Source organism: Hypanus sabinus, chromosome 10 (genome assembly GCF_030144855.1).
Source record: "Hypanus sabinus isolate sHypSab1 chromosome 10, sHypSab1.hap1, whole genome shotgun sequence".
In the NCBI taxonomy this organism is placed as follows: Eukaryota; Metazoa; Chordata; class Chondrichthyes; order Myliobatiformes; family Dasyatidae; genus Hypanus; species Hypanus sabinus.
Window position 1 is genome coordinate 152,884,812 of NC_082715.1, and position 27,050 is coordinate 152,911,861.

The 27,050-nt window shown below is 42.0% G+C and overlaps 1 protein-coding gene across 4 annotated transcripts in view; it reads left to right on the forward strand.

Annotated features, from left to right (window-relative positions):
* cabin1 (calcineurin binding protein 1) overlaps nt 1-27,050 on the forward strand; it is a 563,877-nt gene that overhangs the window by 126,707 nt on the left and 410,120 nt on the right. For all 4 annotated transcript variants that reach the window (XM_059983285.1, XM_059983287.1, XM_059983286.1 and 1 more), the window contains 4 exons: nt 445-681; nt 4,884-5,034; nt 18,559-18,671; nt 26,127-26,288. In XM_059983285.1, the coding sequence (XP_059839268.1) occupies nt 445-681; nt 4,884-5,034; nt 18,559-18,671; nt 26,127-26,288 (663 nt within the window). The remainder of the gene's footprint in view (nt 1-444; nt 682-4,883; nt 5,035-18,558; nt 18,672-26,126; nt 26,289-27,050) is intronic.

A 27,050-nucleotide genomic window follows, 5' to 3' on the forward strand; every position in this document is an offset into this window, starting at 1 on the left:
TGCATCAGGCAGTTGAGTCAAGTGCATTGGATTTGATCAGAAACTAAAATCCTGATTAAATTTAAACGAGAGTTAATCATCAATTTTAGGGCTGATATTGTGGCAGAGATCTTTATTCTTTTAACAATGTCCTAAATACAGCCTCCAAAATATCACTGTTGTGGAATTAAATGATTTTCTGAATTACAGATAGATGAATAGTGGTGACATAAACCTATCAATACATGGAATATTTATAAAATATCCAATGATGTGCAATGTACTGATGTCTTTGAACCAATGAGTGTATGTATCCTATTCCTGCAATATCAAGTTCCTCTTAAATTTGTATTAACTGTGGGGTAACACATCAATTTGGAAACCTTTTTCATTTTTTTTACTTCACTGTTTCCCAAAATATTTCCTTGATTTGATGAATAGCTTCTTGCTCTCTCTTTTTATTAGGATTCCTTACTAAAGCTGAAAGATTATCGGCAGTGCTTGGAATGTTCTGAAGTTGCACTGAATGAAGCCATTCAACAGATGAATAATGTGTCATCTTCATCCTCAAAGGAAGAGTGGGTTTCAACGGTGACTCAGCTGTTAACTGGGATTGACTATTCTTTGTCTGGTGACAGCAGTATTCTGGAGGAGCAGGCTATGAACCCTTGCTTTGTCAGATTTGCTAATAATCTGATACAGGTAGGGAGACCATGTTATTTGGTGGAACACATCTATTTCAGTTGCTTTCAGTCATTTCCTGTAGAGGTCTTTTCTTGTTTGTGTTTATCCTAAAGTAGTTCTGGATTAACTGGATAGCTGGGCTATTCTTTCCTATAGAACTGACACATTCTAGTATCCAATTGATTTGTTATTTCTTGCTTCTGTCAGAGTAATGTTTTAATATGTGTGATACGTGTCTTTTTGTTTCTTATACAATTAATGGTAATAGAATGTAAAACCAGAAAAATTAACTATTTCTTGAATTGGTTAGGTATGTTCATCCATCTGGATGCATGTACATTTTATTTGACTCTCTTGTTAAAATCCTGACCTCACTGAGAACCTGATAAATCTAAAATGTCACTTAATATTCTGAGGCATCTGTCTTGTGTGGCAACACGAGCTTGCAAGGCTCTGTTCCACTTGCCCCACCTGCAGTTTTCAAGCATTTTCTGTCTGCAGCCACTGTTCTGCTTGAGAAATGGCATTAAAAAAAAATTATCTGCACCAAACCCTTTTCCCTCAATTCCTTTCATGTCCAAAAACTTCAGTTCCAATTCTGAATGTACTGAGAACCCAGAGTTCTCCTACGTGAGGAATACTGAAGATCCATATACTCTGGGTGATTTCCTTTTTATGTCCCCTCTATCCTGAATGAGTTCTTCCCCTATGTCCCCTATCTATTGTTCTTGCTCTTTCCCCTCGTTCTCCCTCACCCTCACCCTGGTTTTCTGTATGTCGGTTACTCATCTCCTACTATGCTCTGCTTCATTCCACTGTGCAAATTACTTTAAACCCTTCCCAACATTTGTAGCTTACCTCTTCACAAGGATGTGGACATGTTCCAGTTCAGTTGCAAATGGCTTGTACAATTCCCACATTCCCCACAAATGGTCCTGATGATCCTGGAATATAAAGTTTTTTTTCTTTAAACATCATTTTTTCAACTCATTGTTCACCTGGCCTGTTTTCTCATCCCTGTACTTGTTACCTAATTTTAAAAAAAAAAATGCAGTTTAATTCTCTCAATTCTCCAACATAATGTCCTTCTTGGTAATGAGTAGTTATGAGAGCTATTAATTTAACACATCACGTGCATTCTCAGACTGTCTCTCTTGGACTTTTCAGAAGCTCGATGAAAGTGGCATATGGAAAGTGCCTTCAGCTGTGGGTCCCATAGTTTGCCTCCTCGTTCCATAGAATTGAAGTGGTAGCATTTATTTTAATTTTATTTCACGCTCAATACTGAATCAATGGTTAAGAAAAAGAGTTCAAAATTAGAATTTATTATCAGAGTAGACGCATGTCATCACATGCAACTCTGATATTCTTTTTCTTGAAGGCATACTCAGCAAATCTGTAGCATAGTAACTGTAAACAGGGTCAATGAAAGAGCAAGAGCATAGAAAACAACAAACTGCAAAAGCAAATATAAATAAACAGCAATAAATAATGAGAACATAAAATAACTAGTGTCCTTAAAGTGAGATAATTGAGTCAAGAGCTTGATGGTTGAGGAGTAGTAACTGTTGTTGAGCCTGGTGATGTGGATCCTCGGGCACTTGTATCTTCAATCTGATGGCAGCAGTGAGAAAAGAACACGGCCTCCCATCCATTGAGTACATCATTGGATGATGCTTTCCTATGACAGCAGTTCATGTGGGTGCGCTCAATGGATGGGAGGGCTTTATCCATGATGTACTGGGCCGAATCCACTACCTCTTGTCAGCTTTCCTGCTCAAAGGCATTGGTATTCCCATAACAGGCTGTAATGCAGCCAGTCAAGACTCTCCACTACATATCTATAGAAGTTTTTGATAACATGCTGAATCTCCACAGACTCCTTAGGAAGTAGAGGCGCTGTTGTGCTTTCTTTGCAATTATATTTATGTAGGTCCTCTGAGATGGTGACAGCCAGGAATTTGGAGTTATTAATCCTCTATACCTCTGGTTCTCTGATGAGTAATGGCTCTTGGACCTCTGGTTTCCCTCTCCTGAAGTCTACAATCAAGTTTTTGGTCTTGCTTATGTATTCAGGCAACAATAAATATATGAGTTCGGCAAGGGATTTTATAACAAATAACACTTTTATTAAACACTGAAAACAAACCCCCCAAAAGTAAACAAACACTAACGTAGCTGGAAATCAGCTGCTGTGCGGCAGCTTAAACAGTTCTTAAAGCGATGTTGCAAAAACAGTTCTTTAAAGTAGTATTGCCAAAAGGTAAAAATGCCCACAGTCCATTTAAAAGGAGAGACTTTATAAGACGATTTAAATTCTCTTTCACGTCGTTTTGCTTCGATCCCTGATGTTGAACTTTTCCCACGAAGAATTTACGAAATGAAATGGCTTAAAGGCACTGACCTTTCCTTTATCACACTGTCCTCAATCTTCTGCTATCTCGCAGAGATTAACACGAGAACAGTCAACGAATATCTTCCAAATAAGAATTAAATAAGGTCGAAACCCGTTTCACCATCGTAAATCGATTCTCCTCGATCTTTAACTCCCGAACTCCGATCTTCACTCTCCATTGATTTCTGAACTAGCAGTATTACAAAGAACCTGCTGGCAATGACCTTTTAAACTTTAGGCATTAGATAAAAACTTCATCCTTCAACTAAACTGCATCATCACATTAAATCACGCAGTGGCATGAAGTCAACTTGGCAAATCCATCCACGAACTGCCTCTCCCCACAGGGTGGGGTCTTCCTTTTGTAACCTGTAAAAAAAACCTGTCACATGATCTCTACTGGCAGGAAAATGCCATCACTCCACCATCACAAGACCATTACCTCAAGTCCAGTATAGCTTCAACCCCAGTCACGTGACAAGGGTACCACTGTCATGTCACGAGTACGTAACACTGACATTGAGTAAGAGGTTGTTGTTGACACCACTCAGCCAATTTTTCAATCTCCTTTCTGTTTGCTGATTCATCACCACCTTTCATGTGGCCCACAGCAGTGGTGTCATCAGCAAACTTGAATATGGTGTTGGAGCTGTACTTAGCCATACAGTCACAGGTGTAAAATGGGTAGAGCAGGGGGCTAAGTACACAGTGCTGTGGTGCACCTGTGCTGATGGAGTTTGTGCAGGAGATGTTTTTGCAAATCTAAACTGACTGGGTCTACAAGTGAGGAAATCTAGGATCCAACAAATAGCACAAGGAGATATCAAGGCCTAGGTCTTAAGTTAGAAAAAAGTTTTCTAACTTAAAATTATGTTACTTTTCCTTAACAATGTGTCTCTAAATAGTATTTTTTTTCTTCATTCTAGTTTTTGAGAGTTCTGTGCCTTTAAGTGTTTCAATGTGTACCACTGCATACACTTTATAAAGATATTACCTCTATTTTGTTTTTCTTTGTAGTAAAAATTGGAGAATAAACCTATTCCACTAAATGTTTCATTCATGTTAATGGTCATTTCAGATTTCTTCTCAAAATTTGTTTATTCCCTAAATGTTTATTAACCCATCAGACCCTTGGAGATGTTTAATTTCATTTTAAATTTTGAGACTTAAGGTTATTCTTGTCAACTAATTCTTTCTTGTCCTTTCACTGATGCTTCTGTTCTCTAAAGTGGAACCACCCACTTCCACTTGACTCTTAGCCATAGAATGCTTCTTTATACACCTGTTTTCTTTTAATAACCTTGTAGTTTAGTAGTAATCCTGAAAATACCACATGTGAGGACCATTTTAATTTGATAATTGTTTGACAGTGTTACTGTGCAGTGTCTTGGTACATTTTGTCACATGGAAGGCACTACACAAATGCACGTTATTGTTGAGAATGTTGTCGTCGTTCTGCTAATATGAGTTAGTGGGTTGATGGAATAAAGGTCAGACAAGAAACTTAATTTGCGATATTAGAGAGCTTTTCATTACTTGTCTTTCTATGGGATCTAGCCGAAATTGTAAACTGCAGCTATTGTGTTTGCTGATCCAGCCTGGCTTCCATATGAACTGGATTTTTAGTGTTAGTTATTTGCTGCACCATTGTTGACTGCTGTACTGTGTAAAAGCATTATATTAATACTGGTTATTGCTGTTACATTAATTCTTGGGTTATCAAGATGCCTTTGGCTTTTTAAGAATTCACTGCAGAAGTGACCATGTACTGCAATGTAACACTGGAAATAATAAGTAGTCTCTATATATCTGATTACTGTTACAGATAATTGACAACAGTATGGGGTTATCAGAAGATGCCAAAGAACCCAATGTGTCATCAGTTCTACCTTGGATAACCTTGTACAGAATCATAAAGCATGAAGAGGATGAGTTTGACACACTCCGCCGGCAGCATTGTAAAAGTGAAGACTCTGGTTAGTACTTCTGCCTGAATCTGAGCTCTGGGCCTGAACTCACTGAAGTTTAGAAGATCTCATTGAAACCTAACGAATATTTAAAAAAATTTTTTTTTTTTATTAATTTTTCAAAACATTTTACAAATTAAAAACCCCAAAACCCTATGAGGAACATTAAAACAGTGCAAAATTAAGCATACAATAACAATATGCTACAAAGGAAGAGAATTTAGCAAAAAAAAAGCACCTAAATTAAAGACAAGTAAGCTTAGTGTCCTCCCCAAACCCCACAACACAAGAAAAAACAACTGCAACTCCAGACCAACCACAACACAATATAGAGAGTATAAGTCAGGACAGCCAAACTCCCAGACTGTGAATACACTCAGCAACAGAGGGTAATAATGCCTTCTACCAGAAAAAAAAGGAGCAAGGGACCGAAAAGAAAAAAAAAACCTTAGTCGAGAGGAAGGTTATGAAAGTACTCGATAAAAGGTCCCCAGACCTTATGGAACTTTAGATCCGAATTGAGAACTGAATAATGAATTTTTTCGAGGTCCAAGCAGGCCATGATGTCGTTAAGCCATTGAGCATGAGTGGGCGGGGCAACATCTCTCCATCTGAGGAGGATCAAGCGTCTAGCCAGGAGAGAGGCAAAGGATAATATTTGGCATTTGGTCAGACCCAGACATAAATCTGTCTCGCCCCAAAAACCGAACAGAGCAATTAAGGGGTTTGGTTCTAGGTGCTGATTCAGAATACACGATAACGTAGTGAAGACATCTTTCCAGAATTTCTCCAAGCTAGGACAGAACCAGTACATATAGATGAGAGAGGCCACGCCCCTCTTCCATTTATCACAGAGCGGACTAACACTAGGGTAGAATCGAGATAGTTTAGATTTAGACATATGGGCTCTATGAACAATCTTAAACTGTAAAAGGCAGTGGCGAGCACAAAGAGAGGTTGAGTTAACCGATTTGAGAACTGAATCCCAGCTCTCCTCAGATAAGGAGATATTTGAATCCTGCTCTCAGGCCATTTTGATTTTATTCATGGGGGCCCGTCGTAAGGCTGCTAGTTTATCTCGGATGATTGATATTAAGCCTTTATCTAGTGGGTTCATAGAAAGAAATAGGTCCATAGCATTTTTCGCAGGCATTTCAGGAAAGTTAGGAATTAAAGGAGCAATAAAGTGTCGGATTTGGAGATATCTGAAAAAATGAGCATTGGGCAGATTGAACTTAACAGAGAGCTGCTGAAAAGAAGCGAAGCGATTATCAATGAAAAGATCTTCAAAATGTCTAATGCCCTTCCTATACCAAACCTGGAATGCTGAATCGTATGTAGTAGGTAAAAAAAGGTGATTATGAGCAATAGGGCTGGAAACGGAATACCCCTGGAAACCACAGCATTTCCTGATCTGAGCCCATATACGCAAAGTGTGTCTAACAAGAGGATTAGCTATTGATCTGGGCAGACTACTAGGGAGTGCAGAGCCAAGAAGTGCAGAGATAGATAATTCTTTGGTGGAGCTCAGCTCCATCGCCACCCAGTTAGGGCACTCGGGTTGGCCATGGAAGAAAGACCAGAAGGTAGCACAACGTATATTAGCTGCCCAATAATATAAACGAAAGTTAGGTAAAGCCATGCCACCCTCTTTTTTAGATTTTTGGAGATGGATTTTATTAATTCTAGAGCGCTTGTTCTGCCGCAGATATGACAAAATAATAGAGTCTAAGGAATCAAAAAAAGATTTAGGAATAAAAATTGGGATAGATTGAAATAGGTATAAAAATTTGGGGAGAACATACATTTTAACAACATTAATAAGACCTACCAAAGACATAGATAGAGGTGACCACTGTACCAGACTCTGTTTTATAGCATATGAAAGATTGGCAAAGTTTTCACGAAAGAGATCTTTAAACTTCCTTGTGACTGTAATTCCAAGATAAGTAAATTGATTATGGACTACTTTAAAAGGGAGATCATGAAATGTTAGTTCTTGTGCTTCTTTATTAATTGGGAGAAGTTCACTCTTATGTAAATTAAGTTTATAGCCAGAGATCTGGCTGAACTGGTCAAGAAGTGAAAACATTAGAGGTAAGGATGTAGACGGATTTGAGAGAAAGAGTAATAAGTCATCAGCATAGAGAGAAACTTTATGCTCAGCACCCCCTCTCCAAATCCCAGTCAATTCAGGGCAGTTTCGAAATGCTATCGCCAGAGGTTCCATAGCCAAATCAAAGAGAAAGGGACTTAAGGGGCATCCCTGGCGGGTGCCACTTTTGAGATTAAATACTTGGGATTTCTGAAAATTGGTTAAAACAGAGGCAGTAGGACACAGGTACAACAATTGGATCCAAGGGATGAAACTTTGACCGAGGTCAAATTTTTCTAAAACTGCAAAAAGGTAGTTCCACTCTATACGATCAAATGCTTTCTCCGCATCGAGGGAAATAACACATTCAGGAATCCCAGTTGGAGGTGAGTATAAGATATTAAATAAACGCCGAATGTTAAAAAAAGGGAAACGGTTTTTAATAAAGCCTGTTTGGTCATCAGAGATAATGGAGGGAATGACGGTTTCTAATCTATGAGCCAAAACTTTAGCTAAGATTTTTACATCAACATTGAGCAGAGAGATCGGCCTATACGAGGAACACTCTGTTGGGTCTTTGCCCTTTTTTAAAAGAAGAATAATAGATGCCTCACTGAAAGAGGGTGGCAATTTGTCGTAATTAAACGAGTCAGATAATACTGAAAGTAACTGAGGAGAAAGAAGAGAAGAGAATGATTTATAAAATTCTACCGAGAACCCATCAGGTCCAGGAGATTTCCCTGAGGACAGTGCAGAAATCGCAGTAGATATTTCTTCTAATGACATAGATGCATTGAGTTTGGCTTTGAAATCAGATGAAAGTGAGGGGATATTCAGATTCTGTAAAAATTGATCAACAGAGATATTGTCATTCAGAGATTCAGAGGAATAAAGCCGAGAATAAAAATTTTTAAATGCGTCATTAATTTCTAAATGATCCGATGTAAAGTCTCCGTTCTCCTTCCGGATCTTTGTAATATGTTGTTTGGGTTTGGAACGCCTCAGCTGATTGGCTAGGAATTTACCAGACTTATCCCCATGAATGTAAAAGCGACTCTTGCTTTCGAGAAGTTAGCGTTCGACAGGTTGAGTGGACAGAAGGTTAAATTTAGTTTGGAGTTCAACACGCTTCTTGTATAATTCAGGGTTCTTAGTTTGGGCATATATTTGATCCAATTCTTTAATCTGGTTAATGAGGTCTAATCAATCTGCACGGGATCTTCTGTTGAGATTTGCTGTGTAAGAGATTATTTGCCCCCTCAGATATGCTTTCATGGCATCCCAGACAATCTGGGATGGCACTTCAGGTGATGTATTAGTGTTAAAATAAAAGGTTATCTGATCCTTAATAAATTTTTAAAAATCATCATCCGATAGTAAAGTTGAATCAAACCGCCAGTGTTTATTCCTCTGAGGGAGACCAGGCAAATTCAGCGAGAGAGTAATTGGGGCATGGTCAGAGATCAGTATACTCTGATAGTCACAAGAGTGGGCAAATGGAATAAGTTGGTTATCGAGTAAGAAATAATCAATTCTAGTGAAGGTATGGTGAACATGTGAGAAAAAAGAATAATCTCTCTCCTTAGGATGGAGGAAACGCCATATATCAGAGATACCATAATTAGAGAGAAACGATTGGATAGCTAAGGCAGATTTAGTAGGTGGTCTAGTAACAGAGGACGATCGATCCAAATTGGGGTCTAACCAACAATTAAAGTCACCACCCAGTATAAGAGAGTATGAGTTTAAGTCTGGTAGTGAGGAAAAAAACCGTTCAAAAAAATTAACATCATCAAAGTTGGGGGCATACTGTTTTGTTGCTTATGCATAAATTGAGGGGAAGTTTCCTAATATTGACCTGTATTTCTACATGGCTGATTATAATCTGACAAATTTGCAGTGCTGCAAGTGATGGGAAAGTGCCATGCAGGTTTGTAGGTGCCGTATGCAATGATCGTTCAGTTGGTTTATTATTGTTTCATGTATCAGGGTACAGTAGCAAAAATCAACACATGACGTGGTACAAGGCAAAAGCAGAATAAAGTGTTACAGCTACAGGGAAAGTGCCATGCAGGCAGATAATAAGGTGCAAGGCTCTGATGAGGTAGATTGTGAAGTCAAGAGTCCATCTTATCATAGAAGAGGTGCATTCAATAGTTTAATGACAGTGGGAGAGAAGTTATCCTTGAGCCTGCTGGTATGTGGTTTCAGGCTTTTGTACCTTCTGCCCAGTGGGAGGGTGGTGAGTAGGGATTAATATTCAGTGTGAGTGGGGTCTTTGATTATGCTGGCTTCTTCGCTGAGGCAGTGAAGAGAGGAGGCAGAGTCCATGGAGAGAGGCTTGATTGTTTGATGTGCTGAGCTGTACCCACAGCTCTGCTGTTTCTTGCGATCATGGGCTGATCAGTTACCATAACAGATACTGATGATTCTAGATAGGGTGAGTCTGTGTCTAAAAAAATTGGTGAGGATCAATGGCCATACCAAATTTCCTGAGTCTGTTGAGGAAGTAGATGTGCTGGTGAGCTTCCTTGGCCTTGGTGTCTGTAGATGGACCAGAATAAGCTGTTGCTTAGGAATTTGAAGATGTTATCTATCACTCAACATCATTAATGCAAACAGAAGCATGTGTACCATCTCTCCTCCTGAAGTCAATGACCAGCTGTTATGTTTTATTGACATTAAAGAAAGGGTTATTGTCTTCACATCATGTGTATAGGCTCCCGCTCTTTCACTCCAACTTGTTCTATGGTGTTGTCATCTACAAACCTATAGATGGAGTTTGAGCAGAATCTGGCCACGTTGGCTTGCCCTATTTCTGCTAAATCCACTGTTGCTCATTTTAGAACATGGAACATAGAAATTTACAGCACATTATAGGCTCTTTGGCCCACAATGTTGTGTCGAACGTGTAACCTGCTCTACAGGCTGCCTAGAATTTCCCTAAGGCATAGCCCTGTATTTTTTTAAGCTCCATGTACCTATCTAAGAGGCTCTTAAAAGATTCAATTGTATCTGTTTCCTCCACCACTGCTGGCAGTGCATTCCATGCACCCAGCACTCTCCGTGTGGAAAAACTTACCTCTGACATTCCCCTTGTAACTACTTCCAAGCGCCTTAAAACTATGCCCCCTCGTGTTAGCCATTTCAGCCCCAAGAGAAAGCAGACAGCGTGATCGATGCCTCTCATCATCTTATACACCTCTATCAGGTCACCTCTCATCCTCTGTCGCTCCAAGGAGAAAAGGCCAAGTTCAATCAACCTATTCTCATGCTCCCTAATCCAGGCAACATCCTTGCAAATCTCCTTTGCACACCTGACTGCTCGTCATATGCTCCAGACCAGTTCAGAATCAGGTGAAAACCTGGCCAGCAGGAGCCATCTCTGCTCTTCAAGGCTGCTTTGAGCACACTGACTGGCACATGTTCAGGGAGGCTGCAACCGATGGCAACACTACCAACTTAGAGGAGTACACAGCATCAGTGACCAGCTGCATCAGCAAGTGCATTGATAATGTTACTCTGTCCAAGACCATCACTATACGTGCCAACCAGAAGCCATGGATGACCACGGAGGTTAATGCACTGCTGAAGACCCGCGACTCTGCCTTCACAGCAAGTGACTAGGCAGCTGTAACAACAGCAAGAGCCAAACTGTCCTGAGCCATCAGAGGGGCAAAGCGTGCACATGCCCAGCTAATCCACAGCCACTTCCAGGACAGCGGCGACACGCGGCGCATGTCGAAGGGCACTCAGGACATCACCAACTACAGGACAACATCACCTGACTGTGCAGGTGATGCCTCCCTCCCAGATGTGCTGAATAACTTCTACGCCCGGTTTGAGGCGGAAAATGATGTGGCAGTGAGGAAATCCACCCCTCCTACAAATGACCAGGTGCTGTGTCTCTCCATGGCTGACGTGAGAAGAACCCTGTGCAGGGTCAACCCACGGAAGGCTTCTGGACCAGACAACATCCCTGGTAGAGTGCTCAGAGGATGTGCAGACCAGCTGGCAGATGCTCTCACTGACATGTTCAACATCTCCCTGAGCAGTGCCACCGTTCCAATGTGCTTCAAGGCCACCACCATCATGAAGTGTTTCAAGAGGCTCATCATGAGGCATATCAAGACCCTGCTGCCCTCCCCATTGGACCCCCTGCAGTTTGCGAACCATCCCAACTGCTCAACAGATGACACCATTGCCACCACCCTCCATCTGGCCCTAACCCACCTGGACAAAAAAGACACATACGTTTGGATGCTGTTCTTAGACTTCAGTTCAGCATTCAACACAATCATCCCTCAGAAACTGATTGGAAAGCTGACCCTACTGGGCCTGAACACCTCCCTCTGCCACTGGATCCTAGACTTCCTGACTGGGAGACCTCGGACGGTCCAGATCGGGAGCAGCATCTCCCAACACCATCACACTGAACACGGGGGGGCTCCCCAGGCTGCGTGCTCAGTCCACTGCTGTTCACTCTGCTGACCCACGACTGTGCTGCAACACACAGCTCGATGGGTCTCATCAGAGAGACCCATGAGCTTACAGAGAGGCGGTGCAGCGGCTAACGGACTGGTGCAGAGCCAACAACCTGTCTCTTAATGTGAACAAAACAAAAGAGATGGTTGTTGACTTCGGGAGCGACCACTCCCCACTGAACAGCGATGGCTCCTCTGTAGAGATCATTAAGAGCACCAAATTTCTTGGTGTTCACCTGACGGAGAATCTCACCTGGTCCCTCAACACAAGCTCCATAGCAAAGAAAGCCCAGCAATGTCTCTACTTACTGTGAAGGCTGAGGAAAGTCCATTTCCCCTCCGCCATCCTCATCACATTCTACAGGGGTTGTATTGAGAGCATCACTGCATCACTGCCTGGTTCAGAAATTGCACCATCTCGGATCGCAAGACCCTGCAGCGGATAGTGAGGTCAGCTGAGTAGATCATTGGGGTCTTTCTTCCTGCCAACACGGACATTTACACTACACGCTGCATCCGCAAAGGAAACAGCATTATGAAGAACTCCATGCACCCCTCTTACAATCTCTTCTTCCTCTTGCCGTCTGGGAAAAGGCTCCGAAGCATTCGGGCTCTCACAACCAGACTATGTAACAGTTTCTTCCCCCAAGCTATCAGAATCCTCAATACCCAGAGCCTGGACTGACACCTTGCCCTATTGTCCTGTTCATTATTTATGGTAATGCCTGCACTGTCTTGTGCACTTTACACAGTCCTGTGTAGGTCTGTAGTCTAGTGTAGCTTTCTCTGTGCTGTTTTTTTGACTTAGTTCAGTGTAGTTTTTGTAATGTCCATGGTCCTGAAAACATTGTCTCATTTTTACTACGTACTGCACCAGCAGTTATGGTCGAAATGGCAATAAAAGTGACTAGACTTGACTTGACTTCTATAGTTTCCACATCCTCCCTGTAGTGAGGTGACCAGAACTGAGCACAGTATTCCAAGTGGCATCTGACCAGGGTCCTATATAGCTGTAACAGTACTTCACGACTCTTGAACTCAATCCTATAGTTGATGAGCGCCAACACACCATACGCCTTCTTAACAACGCAGTCAACCTACATAGCAGTTTTGGGTGTCCTATCGGCAGAGACTCCAAGATCTCTCAGATCCTCTACACTGCCAAGAGTCTTGCCCTTTATATTCTGCCTTCAAATCTGACCTACCAAAATGAACCACTTCACACTTATCTGAGTTGAAGTCCATCTGCTGCTTCTCAGCCCAGTTCTGCATCCTATCGATGCCCCGCTGTAACCTCTGACAACTCTCCAGACTATCCACAACACCCCCAACCTTTGTGTCAGTAGTAAACTTACTAACCCACTCTTCTACTTCTTCATCCAGGTCATTTATAAAAATCACAAAGAGGAGAGGTCCCAGAACAGATATCTGCGGAACACCACTGGTCACCGATCTCCATGTAGAATACGATCCATCTAAAAGCCCCTTTTTGCTGTGGGCAAGCCAATTCTGGATCCGCAATGCAAGGTCTCCTTGGATCCCATGCCTCCTTACTTTCTGAATGAGCCTTGCATGGGGAACCTTATCAAATGTCTTTCTGAATTCCACATACATTGCTCTACCTTCATCAATGTGTTTTGTTATATCCTCAAAGAATTCAGTCAGGCTCGTAAGGCAGAACCTTCCCTTGACAAAACCATGCTGACTATCAGATTATGTCTCTCTAAGTGCTCATAAATCCTGCTTCTCAGGATCTTCTAGAACAGCTAGGCCACCACTGAAGTCAGACTCATTGATCTATAATTTCCTGGGCTATCACTATTCCCTTTCTTGAACAAGGGAACAACATTTGCAATCCTCCAGTCCAGTGGTACTTCTCTTGTCCCTATTGATGACACAAAGATCATGCCTATATGCTCAAACGTTTCAGTCCACTGTAAGTTATCCCCACAATTGCCAAGGTTTTTTTCCCTGGTGAATACTGAAGCAAAGTATTCATTAAGTACCTCTGCTACTTCCTCTGACTCCATGCATACGTTTCCGGTATTATACTTGATTGGTCCTACTCTCACATGGCTCATCCTCTTGCTCTTCACATACTTGTAGAATGCCTTGGGGTTTTCCTTAATCCTGCCCAGCAAGGCCTTCTCATGGCCCCTTCTGGCTCTCCTAATTCCATTCTTAAGCCCCTTCCTAGAAACCTTGTAATTTTCTAGAGCTCTAACAGTACCTAGTGTTACGAATCCCGTGACTGGATAACTTATCAGCAAAGATAGAGAAGTCCGTTGAAGTCTGATGGCACTATTTTCAAACGTTTTTATTTATAAAGGGGCACAAAAGTAAGGTATTTATAAAGGGGCACAAACATTCAGATAATGCACGTCGTCAATACTCAATCTAAAATGCGGGTATAGTAATAAGCATCCTTAAGAAATAATCTCGACTGTTGTCTAGGGGATAATATATTGTCCGTTGGAGATATAAAAGTCACTCAGAAGTCTGCAGGCTTCAGCCTTTTGGGGAATCGCTGGGTTTCACATGTTTTAGAGAGATTGGAGAGGAATGGAAAAAAGACTTGCCCGGGTCTTTATGAAGCCACTCTGTTGAATCAAGGGAGCGTTGTTTCCCCGTTGTTAGTTCGAAGTCCTTCTCGGTATTATCAGCCACCTGCTCCCCAGGCAAAGGAGTTTGCAAAGGAGGCACATGGCTTTGAATGGCTTCCAGCTATTACGGGAGCACTGAGCGATGGTGTCCTTCTGGTGCGTCGCTGGGGTACCGCCTCCTGCAGTCCCCTTTTATCTTGACTTGCAGAGTTGTAGATGTCCATCAACGTAGGGTGATGCAATCCCCACCCCCACATTGCCCGAGGGTGTCCATATCCATGGTAGCTGTCATGTAGCAGGGACATGCACTTCACACAGGTGTCTCTAAGAACAATGGCCAAAACCGTTGCATTGTCTCTCATTTCCTGGGTCCGAGACCCGAATTAATAGTGATCTTGCGATTCTCCGGAAGGAGGGGGCTACTCCCGCCCCTTCAGCCCCAGAGCTGTGGTACATTCATAACACTAGTTTCTTGAACTCAATTCCAGAGGCACAGCAACTGTTGCTTCCCCCAGGTCGGTTCCTCCCATCCCAACAGCACTCAGAATGGAGTACTTATTGTTAACGGGTACGGCCAAATCAGGTGCTCTCCACTATCTGATGTGCTCCCTTCTGTCTCCGGACGGTCACCCACTTATCTGCCTCCTGTGATCCTGGAGTGACTACCTGCCTGTAGGTCCTGTCTGTCACCTGCTCTCTCTTCCTAATGAGCCGTAGATCATCGAGTTGCAACACCAGTTCTCTAACTTAGTCTCTAAAGAGCTGCATCTTGGTACACCTGACACAGATGTGGCCATCAAGGAGGCTGGAAGTCTGGACATCTCATATCAGACACCCAGAATAGAAAACTGGCCTTGTAGTCATTCCCACTATTCTAATGTGTGAACCCCGTGAACACTCCTTTTTTTTAAGCTCTTCTCCCTGACCTGTGCGAAGCTCTCTCTCTTCGAATCAATTGGTCTGCCGCTAATCTGCTGAGCCCTGTAAAATGCTTTTTAAAACTTTTCTCCCCGACCTGTGTGAAGCTGTCTCTCTCTTCGAATCGATTGGTCCGCCTTCTAGCTCCTGGGTCTCAGCACAATTGCATGTCTTAATTTGCTTTCTGAGGTATCTGTTTCTATATTGACCTGCTTGCAATAGTGATGTGAGTATTTTTGGATACTCCTGCGTGATTAGGCTATTTTACTCATGTAATTGGGTCACAACTCTGTCACAAACAGGTTCACTTGTGTATAAATTGTGCAGCACAGGAACAAGCCATTCTGTCTACAATGTCTGTGCTGTGCATGAAGAGGAATTAAAAGTGGTGAGCTATTCTCCTTCAACAATAGGAAGATAGCTGTTCCACAAATAGGAGTAGCTCAAAAAATGAATGGGTGCAGTGCTGTAGGAGAATTTTGGATTCTGTACAGGCAGGCTTTAAATGGCTGAAATAGATTAGGAAGGGCAAATAGAAAATACATTTGTTATGTGTGGTACAATGAAGTATCATTTCTATTTTGTGTTTTCACGGTTACTTCATCTCATTACCCTTTACAGCATTTGATATGTAAGCGTGTCTATCCTTCTCAAGTTGTTGCTCGCATGCCAATTTAACCAAGTATCCATTGTCACTCAAATTTTAAATTATACTGTAAATATTCACGTAGTCACTCCTAATAAATGCATTCTATCCATCAGTCAAGTAGTGATCTAGCCTTCCTCCTTTTGATAAGAATGTAAAATACAAGAACTGGAGATGTACCTCCACATATTACTACTCCAGTATCCGAGGCAGACAGGTCCTGTACCTGTTATGAACATGTTACCTTTGAATAAGTGTTTGGATTTCAATGCGCCACCGCCCCCCCCCCAAAAAGATGCAACTATTAGGAGCTGGATTAAGCAGAGCAGAAATGGGAGCACTGAATGGACTCACTAAATTAGTAAGACCAGTTAGTGACTGTTCTTCCCACACGGGCTTTCTCTCCCATCACAACCATTTCTGTCATCCTCTCCCACGTGTTTTGTTCATTTCTGATCTATACGTAGTTCTCAGGAATAGAATGTTAATATTGCTTATATTGGAAACCATTACAAAGGACATTCCGGAGAAATTGATGACAGAATCAAATATAATACAATACCCAGTCATGATGAGGACATCTTCAGTGACTGAAATAGAACTTTCATGAGTAATTTATCTCTTATAAGTTTTATCTTTGATAAGAGCTTCACATGCACAACAAAATATCATGAAAATTGTGAGTAACAAATTCTCAGATGATTCTCCCTGCGCTTGCACTGTCACAGGAACTGTGTTTTCCCACGAATCAGCTTAGGTACCTAAAATTTGGTGGGACTGGTCGAACAGATATTTAGGTTTCAGTTTGATGATTCACAAAATCTCCGTGGGAAAGTAAACTCCCAGTAAGATTAACTTAAACTAGTGCATAGTTTAAAACTCGCTACATAAAAGTAATCAACTTGCTGTAATACCTCATGACTTATAATTCAATATTTTCTTTTATCTGATATTCCCCCCTTGTGCCAGCTTCTCGCATTCTTGGTCCATGCTAACTGCTTATTGAAGCCCTTTTTGAAAAGTGCTCATTGCTGTGTGACTATACCCAACTAATTGTTGATAGATAAACCTAAAATTTATTATCTGAATTTCTATTGAATGGCAAGTCAAGATTCCTCTCTTAATTATTGAGTATTGGCATGCTACTTTCTAGGTTAACCTGTTTTTTTCTCAACTGTCTTATAATTTGAATCAATGACACAGAGCCACATGTAGTCCTTAGTGATTTTAATCATTAGGAGGAAACTGTGCAAGGTAACCAGTTCCTTGAATGTATGGTAGTGCATAACTAAATGCGTATTGATTGCCCAGTTGATTCTAATTGGCAATCCAAATTTCATCATCACCAATGAATCAAATCTTTTCAAAATTAGTGGCATAGAATCTGGGGACCTTGTTGATTTTCATCCATTCCAGTTTATAGAAAGCTGTGCAGAGTAATCCTTTCCATTGGAAGAAAGAGAGATAAAGAAAATAATTATTTGTCACTTGTACAGTGAAATTCATTGTTTGTGGCAATGAAACAACACTGTCCAAGGTGGCAGCCTGTTTGTGTTGCCATGCTTATGTTGCCAATGTAGCCATGGTCTTCCTGCTGTTCCAGGAAATGTGATTGTCAGGGTCTTCCTCACCTACTGCCTCCCAATGGCTGAAGGGCTGCTCCATGAATCACATTATTGATTGTGTCCATGTGTTCTTCACCATTTCAGATGTGTTGAGCTGTACTAATCACTGTTTGTGATCTTCTTGGACCTTGCTAAATCCTTGGACTCTTGTCAGTTAAAAGGGATTGTGGGACACACTCAAATTCAGCTGCCCATAGTAATTTATCTTTTATCTTACACTTGTTTCATGGTTCTATGCTTCATGTTTCCCAGTTCTCATTAGTTTTACTATGTATATGTAATGTCTTTTACGTGGCTGTTAACACCTCACACTTGAACTCATGGGCAAGTAGGATACAATGGGTTGGGCAATATAAGACAGAATTCTGGGACAGATGGAGGCCAGCCTGTAGAGTATTGTAGTAATTTCATTTTGAGCTATCGGAGGGCTTCAGAGCTGCATTGGATACAATTTAAGCTGTGTTATGGAGTCAGAAAGTAGTTGTTCTGTGATTAGAAACTCTGCTCTGCTCAGGTCATTGAGATTGTGAGCACGTTAGGAGGATGTGAGATATTCTGAACTGGGTAGGTGAGTGGAAGGTACATTGGTGGTATTGGAAAGCTATGAATTTATTATGTAGTTATGTTATAACTTTTGCCATTGGGCAGTGATAAAGATCCTGGATTGCACAATCCCAGATATGAATTGTTTTTTGAGAGGAATTAACTCATTAAGCACACTTTCCTGTTTTATGTACGTGGGTGTGCTCTGATATCTTAAATGGACATGTTCCATCGAGAAGTGCAGAGGCCTGTCTTGCCTGGATGTGTTCTCTCAGTGCAGCTAAGCCCAAATCTCCTTCAGTTGGTGGTGCAATGGTTTGAGATTTAGAATCTTGATTGACTTTCTCCCCATAACTCTTGGATACTGATATTCATTCTACTAATGTTATGAGTTTTTATTTAAATTATTTGTTCATAGCATGTGTACCTCACTGGTAATGGCAGAAATTGTTGTTCAACCTCAATTTCCTCTGACTGAGAGATGGTTAAGAGTCAATTGGAGTGCTTCAACATGAGTCAGTGGTTCATACCCATTTGTGCTTTTTGCTATTTATGACAAGGGATGCATTTCTCAAATTCTTCACAGAAATGTTACTTTCAAAATCTCTGTTTTCTGTAGATCCTGAAACTCCAATGCTGCCTTCGTCTCTAATGCTACTGAACACAGCACATGAATATCTCGGACGGAGATCCTGGTGCTGTAACTCTGATGGAGCGTTGCTGAAGTTCTACGTGAGTAGCCTGATTTTAAATTATGGGATGCAAATGTGTAAAATTATTGTGCCGGAAACAAAGCAGTTGGTCCATTTAGTCCCACCTGATTCTCACTCATACAATATTAGCCTTTTCCCCTTTTCAATATTGTTCTGGATGCTTAATTATCGTTAGTGAAATATGTAATTTCTTTCCTGGGGAAACTACCTTTAAAGAAAAGTTCTTGGTGAGGAGATACACATTAGAGGAGCCTTGCTGTCAGACCTAAAGAAAGAAATAGAAAAGAATTACATTTAATATAATCCTTTCCATAACTCAAAAGGACTAACTGTAAGGAATTACATATGCTTTATGTAACACAAGGATTTTACAGCTGTTGCAGTGTACTGTCCACTTTTCAGTATAAGCTTAACAGCTGTCAGGTTTAGAGCAGTTTCTAATTTATTTGTTTGACTGATCCTCAAGTTCTAGAGATTGATTGGGTTTATTTTATATAAAACTAGAACCTAGAGGATATACCTATAAACAAATATTAAATAGTCAAATTCTCTTTTGTTTTCTAGTCACACTTAGAAATTTCTTTTAAAAAAATCTCATTATTGTCATTATGCTGTGGCACTTGGATTCCATGTTTTCCATACCCATAAACCCATTAGATATAGGAGCAGAATAAGGCTATTTGTCCATCGAGTCTTGCGTTCTTTATGACCACATCAATATGATAGGACCAGGTTAGATCCTCAGAGGTCTTGACACCCAGGAACTTGAAGGTCGTATGGAGGGGCTACTGCACAGGACTGAAAGAAGCTGCAGAAGATTGTAAATCTTGTCAGCTCCATCTTGGGCACTAGCCTACAGAGTACCCAGGACATTTTTAGGAAGCGGTGTCTCAGAAAGGCAGCGTCCTTTATTAAGGACCTCCAGCACCCAGGGCATGCCCTTTTCTCACTGTTACCATCAGGTAGGAGATACAGAAGCCCGAAGGTACACACTCAGCAATTCAGGAACAGCTTCTTCCCCTCTGCCATCCCATTCATAAAAGGACTTTGAAGCTTTGGATACTACCTCACTTTTTTTTAATGTACAACATTTCTGTTTTTGCACATTTTTAAATAATCTATTCAATATAAGTAATTGATTTACTTGTTTATTTATTATCATTATTGTTTTATTTTATTGATTATTATTATTTTGCTTTCCCCCACTCAGCCCCACTCTCCAGCCTTTTCCTCATAACCTTTGATACCGTGTCCAATCAAGAACCTATCAAGCTCTGCCTTAAATACACCCAACAACCTGGCCTCCACAGTTGCCTGTGGTAACAGATTCTACAAATTCACCACTCTCTGGCTAAATAACTTACTCTGCATCTCTGCTTTAAATGGACACCCCTTTATCCTACAGCTGTGCTCTCTTGTCCTAGACTCCCCCACCATGGCAAACATTCTTTTCACATCTACTCTGTCTCGGCCTTTCAACAGTCAAAAGACTTCAATGAGAACCCCCCCCCACCCCCATCCTTCTAAATTCCAGTGAATACAGACCCAGAGCTATCAAACTTTCCTTGTATGATAACCCTGTCATTTCCAGAATCATCCTTGTGAACCTCTTCTGATCCCTCTCCAATGACAGCACATCTTTTCTTAGATGAAGAGCCCAAAGCTGTTCACAATACTCAAGGTGAGGCCTCACCAGCGCCTTATAAAGCCTCAGCATCACATCCCTGCTCTTGTATTCCAGACCTCTTGAAATGAATGCTAACATTGGACTTGCCTTCTTCACTACCTGCAAGTTAAACTTTAGGGTGTTCTGCACAAGGACTCCCAAGTCCCTTTGCATCTCAGATTTTTGGATTTTCTCCCCATTTAGAAAATAGTCTTCACATATATTTCTACTACCAAAGTACATGATCATGCATTTTCCAGCATATTTCATTTGCTACTCTCATGCCCATTTTCCTAATCTGTCTAAGTCCTTCTGCATCCTACCTGTTTCCTCAACACTATCTGCCCCACCACCAATCTTTGTATCATCTGCAAACTTGGCAACAAAGCCATGCATTCCGTCATCTAAATCATTGATATACAGCATAAAAAGAAGTGGTCTCAACACCGATCCCTGCAGAACACCATTAGTCACTGGCAGCCAACCAGAAAAGGATCCCTTTATTTCCATTTGCTGCCTCCCACCAATCAGCCAATGCTCTAACCATGCCAGTAATGTTCCTGTAATTCCATAGGCTCTTAACCTGGCATGTGTTAAGTTGTGGCAACTTGTGAAAGTCCAAATATACAACATCCACTGCATGCCCTTAATCTATCCTATGTGTAATCTCTTCTAAGAATTCGAACAGGTTCATCAGGTAAGATTTTCCCCTAAGGAAACCATGCTGACTTTGTCCTATCTTTTCCCATGTCACCAAGTACTTCATAACCTCATCCTTAACAATTGACTCCAACGTTTTCCCAGTCACTGAGGTCAGGCTAACTGGTCTATAATTTTCTTCCTATCTCAAAGAGTGGATTAACATTTGCAATTTTCCAGTCCTCTGGCACCATGCCATTTTGCAATGATTTTTGAAAGATTTTCTACTGATTTGACGCCATTCTTTACCAGCACAGCCACGCCACCCCCTCTGCCTACATTCCTGTCCGTTTGATACAACATGTAACCTTGGACATTTAGCTCCCAACTACAACCATCCTTTAGCATAAATTCCTGACAATCCATAATAGTGCAACAAGACCATCCGCCTTATTTCCTAGACTCCATACATTAAGAAATAACACTTGAGTGCTGCATTTGCTACCCTTTTTGATTCTGCATTCCTAATGCACTTATACTCACCCTGCTGGCTGCAGTGGTGCCCTATCATCTGCCTGCCCTTCCTGACAGTTTGACTGCGTGCTATCTTTGCTTTTTCATCATCCATCTTATGCTGAGTCCCTTCACTCTGGTTCACAACCCCTGCCAAATTAGTTTAACCCCTCCCGAACAGCCCTATAACCTGCCCGGAAGAATATTGGTTCCCTCAGGTTCGGGTGCACCCCATCACTTTTGAACAGGTCACACCTCCCCCAAAAGAGATCCAATGATCCAAGAACCTGAACACTTGCCCCCTGCACCAGCTTCTTAGCCACGCATTAATCTGCCAAATCATCCTGTTCTCCCCTTGCTGGCGTGTGGCACTGTAAACAATCCAGAAATTACTACATGGGAGGTCCAACTCCTAACCTTTCTAACTAGCTCTCTAAATTCTTTTTTCAGGACCTCTTTGCTTTTCCTTCCTATGTCATTGGTACCAATATGTACCAGGAGATATGGCTCTGAGATGTCCCTGACGTAGAATATAAAACATAGAACAATACAGACAGTACAGGCTATTTGGCCCACAATCTTATGCCGCCCCTTAAACCCTGCCTCCCATATAACCCTCCACCATTAATTCCTCCATATACCTGTCTAGTAGTCTCTTCAATTTCACTAGTGTATCTGCCTCCACCACTGACTCAGGCAGTGCATTCCATGCACCAACCACTCTCTGAGTGAAAAACCTTCCTCTAATATCCCCCTTGAACTTCCCTCCCCTTACTTTAAAGCCATGTCCTCTTGTATTGAGCAGTGGTGCCCTGGGGAAGAGGCGCTGGCTGTTCACTCTATCTATTCCTCTTAATGTCTTGTATACCTCTATCATGTCTCCTCTCATCCTCCTTCTCTCCAGAGAGTAAAGTCCTAGCTCCCTTAATCTCTGATCATAATGCACACTCTCTAAACCAGACAGCATCCTGGTAAATCTCCTCTGTACCCTCTCCAATGCTTTCACATCCTTCCTATAGTGAGGCGACCAGAACTGGACACAGTACTCCAAGTGTGGCCTAACCAGAGTTTTATAGAGCTGCATCATTACCCTGCGACTCTTAAAATCTATCCCTCAACTTATGAAAGCTAACACCCCATAAGCTTTCTTAACTACCCTATCTACCTGAGAGGCAACTTTCAGGGATCTGTGGACATGTGCCCCCACATCCCTCTGATCCTCTACACTCCCAAGTATCCTGCCATTTACTTTGTACTCTGCCTTGGAGTTTGTCCTTCCAAAGTGTACCACCTCACCCTTCTTTGGGTTGAATTCCATCTGCCACTTCTCAGCCCACTTCTGCATCCTATCAATGTCTGTCTGCAATCTTAGACAATCCTCTACACTGTCCACAACACCACCAACCTTTGTGTCGTCTGCAAACTAGCCAACCCACCCTTCTACCCCCATATCCAGGTCGTTAATAAAATTCATGAAAAGTAGAGGTCCCAGAACAGATCCTTGTGGGACATCACTGGTCACAACCCTCCAATCCGAATGTACTCCCTCCACCACGACCCTTTGCTTTCTGCAGGCAGGCCAATTCTGAATCCACCTTGCCAAACTTCCCTGGATCCCATACCTTCTGACTTTCTGAATAAGCCTACTGTGTGGTACCTTGTCAAATGTCTTACTAAAATCCATGTAGATCACATCCACTGCACTACCCTCATCTATATGCCTGGTCACCTCCTCAAATAACTCTATCAAGCTTGTTAGACACGATCTGCCATTCACAAAGCCATGCTGACTGTCCCTGCTCAGACCATGATTCTCTAAATGCCCATAGATTCTATCTCTAAGAATCTTTTCCAACAGCTTTCCCACCACAGACGTAAGGCTCACTGGTCTATAATTACCCGGACTATCCCTACTACCTCTTTTGAACAAGGAGACAGCATTCGTCTCCCTCCAATCCTCCGGTGCCATTCCCATGGACAATGAGGACATAAATATCCTAGCCAGAGGCTCAGCAATCTCTTCCCTCGCCTCTTGGAGCAGCCTGGGAAATATTCCATCGGGCCCCTGGGACTTATCCGTCAGAATGTATTTTAACAACTCCAACACCTCTTCGGCCTTTGACTGTGGCACCTTGGAGACATCATACTGTTCGGATGTCCCGTGCACTTCCACGGAATCTCCAGTCTGTTCCCCTGACTACTGAGTCCCTTATCACTACTGCTCCCCTCTTCTCCCTCTTTCCCTTTTGCACCACAGACATGCTCAGTGCCAGTAACCCGGTCTCTGTGGCATTCTCCTGGGAGGTCATCCCCCACAACAGGATCCAAAATGGTATACTTATTATTGAGGGGAATGGCCACAGTGGTGCTCTACGCTAACTCCCTATTCACATTTCCATTTCTCCTGACAGTCACCCAGTAGAGTGACTATTTCCCTGTAACTCTGATCAATTATCTCCTGAGTCTCCCGTACAAGCCAAAGGTAATCAGCTGCTGCTCTGGATCCCTAACTCAGTCTCCCAGGACTTCAGCATTCAGCATGAAGAACACACAACTGCTGTTTACTACACTCATACAGTAAGGGAGAGAAAAAGGAACCTTAACAGAAACTTCCCTTAACAGAATATGCCAGAGATCTGCGGAATTCTCTATCTAATGATGCAGTAGATTTTACCTCAGTAAATGTATTTAAGACAAGCTTGAACAGATTTTTGCATAGTAGGGGAATATTGAGTTATGGGGAAAAGGCAGGTAGGTGGAGATGAGTCCAAGGTCAGATCAGACATAATCCTATTGAATGGCGGAACGGGCTAGTTGGCCTACTCCTGCTCCGATTTCTTGTGTTCTTACCCTGAGCTAATGCCTCTTTCAAGCGGAAGCTCCTTTGAGCCAAAGCCTGACACTCCTATTCTCGCCACTGCCCTACTCCTGATAATGGTCGCCCCAACAATGGCTATCCTACTTGTCCCTTCTGTACTTTTAAACAGATATTGCTGACCTGTGAGAAACCTTGTCGCTGTGGCCTAGTCCTGTTGCTCTTTGGGCTGTCAGAACGAGCCTGAACACCCATGACACTCTCCTTTTAAATAGACGTTGCCGACCTGTGAGAAATTTCGTTGCTGTGCACCACACTGACTATGCTGAGCAATACTTAAGTGGCTCTGAAATATTTTGTGATGATAAAAGCACACTAATAAATCTAGTCTAATTTTGGGAAACGCTGGTAGAATGGCAGCTTAGATATGTAGAATTTATTATGGAAAAAGTGAATAAAGAAGAGAGAACCTACTCTACCTTCAAATTAACTTGGAGAAATTCTGACACATTTCCTTTAGTGGAGATAAATTCCACTGATATCTGCTATAACATTGCGGACTCCATCAGCTACCTTGACTACACCTCTTCCACCTTGTATGGGCACCTTGTCTGTTACTGTATCTGCTCTCAAGGTCAGGCTTTCTGTTCTAGGATATTTCCTCCTTCTTCAGGCATTGTGGTGTTTAACCTCCTGTAATTGTTACAGTCCTCCATGCGTTTCCTCCATTTCTGCATGGATTATGATTCCTTTGTCTGCTCATCCCTTCTCACTAACCCTTCTTCCCCCACCATTTTCCATGCAGCCGTAGGAGGTGCAAAACCTTTTCCTACACCACCTCTCTCACCACTATTCAGTGTCTGAAGTAGCCCTTCCAGGTGAGGCACTTGTTGACGTGCACTTCCTGATCTACCGCGTTCACTCCTTGTGATGTGGGTGGCCTCCTCTACATTGTTGAGAGCATGCATAGACTAGCTGACAGTTCTACAGAGCTCCTGTGCACTGTCTACAATGGCTACCCTGGACTTTCAGTTGCATGTTATTTCAATTCCCTTTCCCATTCCCACACCAACATGTCTGCCCTTGACCTCCACTGTGAGGGTAAGTTTAAATGCAAGCTAGACAGTACCACATTTTCTACTGGGTAGTCTGCAACCTGCTGTTGCGATCTGAGTTTTCAATTTCAGGTAACTTGCTACCCAATGTTTCTTTCTCACTCCCATCAGTGTACCCAGGTTCTGTCTCGACATTCTCCATGTGTATCCCTTCACCCTTTATAAATTAGACGCACCATCCCCTACAAAGCCCGATTCCATATGCCCAGCAGCCACATGTCAATCCATGAGATTTTTCACTCCTCATTCACTTTTTCTAACCCTCTCTTCCCTGCTTTACCTGTTTCCACCTATCACCTTGCCTCAGCACTTCCTCTCTCTCCTGTACACTCCTGCACTCTCGCTCCTAATGCAGAGTCTCAAATCGATAGATTGACTGGGCTTTTCCTCCACAGACGCTGCCTGGCCCTCAAATGCTGGACCTTCCCGTGGTTTTTTTTGCTCCAGATTCCAGCATCACTTTCACTTTTTTCTCTTTTCATAATAACAATATAGTTATTAATAAATCCAACAGATAGTTGAGGATAAATTACTTTATGCAGAGTGTTTAGATGCAGAACTGCAAGGTACAGTTGTAATGAAATTAGATATGTACTGTACTTTTGAGGACTGTGAATGAGCACATGAGAAGGATTAGATGAAATAGCCTGGGAACATAAACTGGTCAACTGGCCTGTTGCTCCACTGTAGTCTAATTATGTAGTTTTTATTATACTTCCTCAATAGGTTCGAGTTCTTCAGAAGGAGTTGTCTGCTTCAAAAGCTGAAGATGCTCACCCTTTCAAAGAGGAGCTGGAGACTGCACTTGAACAATGTTTTTACTGTCTCTATGCCTATCCCAGCAAGAAAAGTAAAGCCAGGTATTTGGAGGAACACTCTGCTCAGCAGGTATGAGTCAACAACATGAGTTGTATGCAAGGTAGCGTACCATACATTATGGTGTAGAAATAGGTGCTTATAAGCTTCATACTGATGTGAAATTATTCCACTGAGAGCAGTTTAATCATAATCGACTAAAAACAATTTTAGTTTCTATGAACGTATGTCCCTACTTTTCTGATAGTCACAAATATTTTTTTTCTTGTTGGTGTGGGCTTTGGGAATCAGATTGTGCATTACAGTTAACTGAAGAGTGGTATTTGTTGATGTTTTATTCAAATGTTCTTTAAAAATTACTTGCTTGTATGCTGACCCTGAATGACCTCTGGCTTCTGTGCCAACCGTGATAGCACTTTTAACAGAGGCCTGATGATATTACATCTGAATAAGACAAAAATTGTACCAGTGACATCTCCCTCCTTGACACTCTAAACAACTTTGATGCACTTTTTGAGGCATGTGACACAATGTCGGCCACGAAAGTTCCCCTCTCCCAGGTGAGCAGCCGCTATCTGTAATATCAGCAGACCTAGAAAGGACTCTGAAGAGAGTCAAGTGCGGTAAGGTGGCTGGGGTCAGACAGCATCCCAGGCCGAGTGCTTAAGGATTGCACACCAGCTCACTGATGTCTTCTCAGACATCTTCAACACATCACTCATCCAAGCTGCTGTCCAACGTGCTTAAAATCAGCCACCATCATCCCTGCACCAAAGAGCTCAACACCTTCAGAACTAAACAACTATTGTTCAATGGCACCTATTAAAAACTATT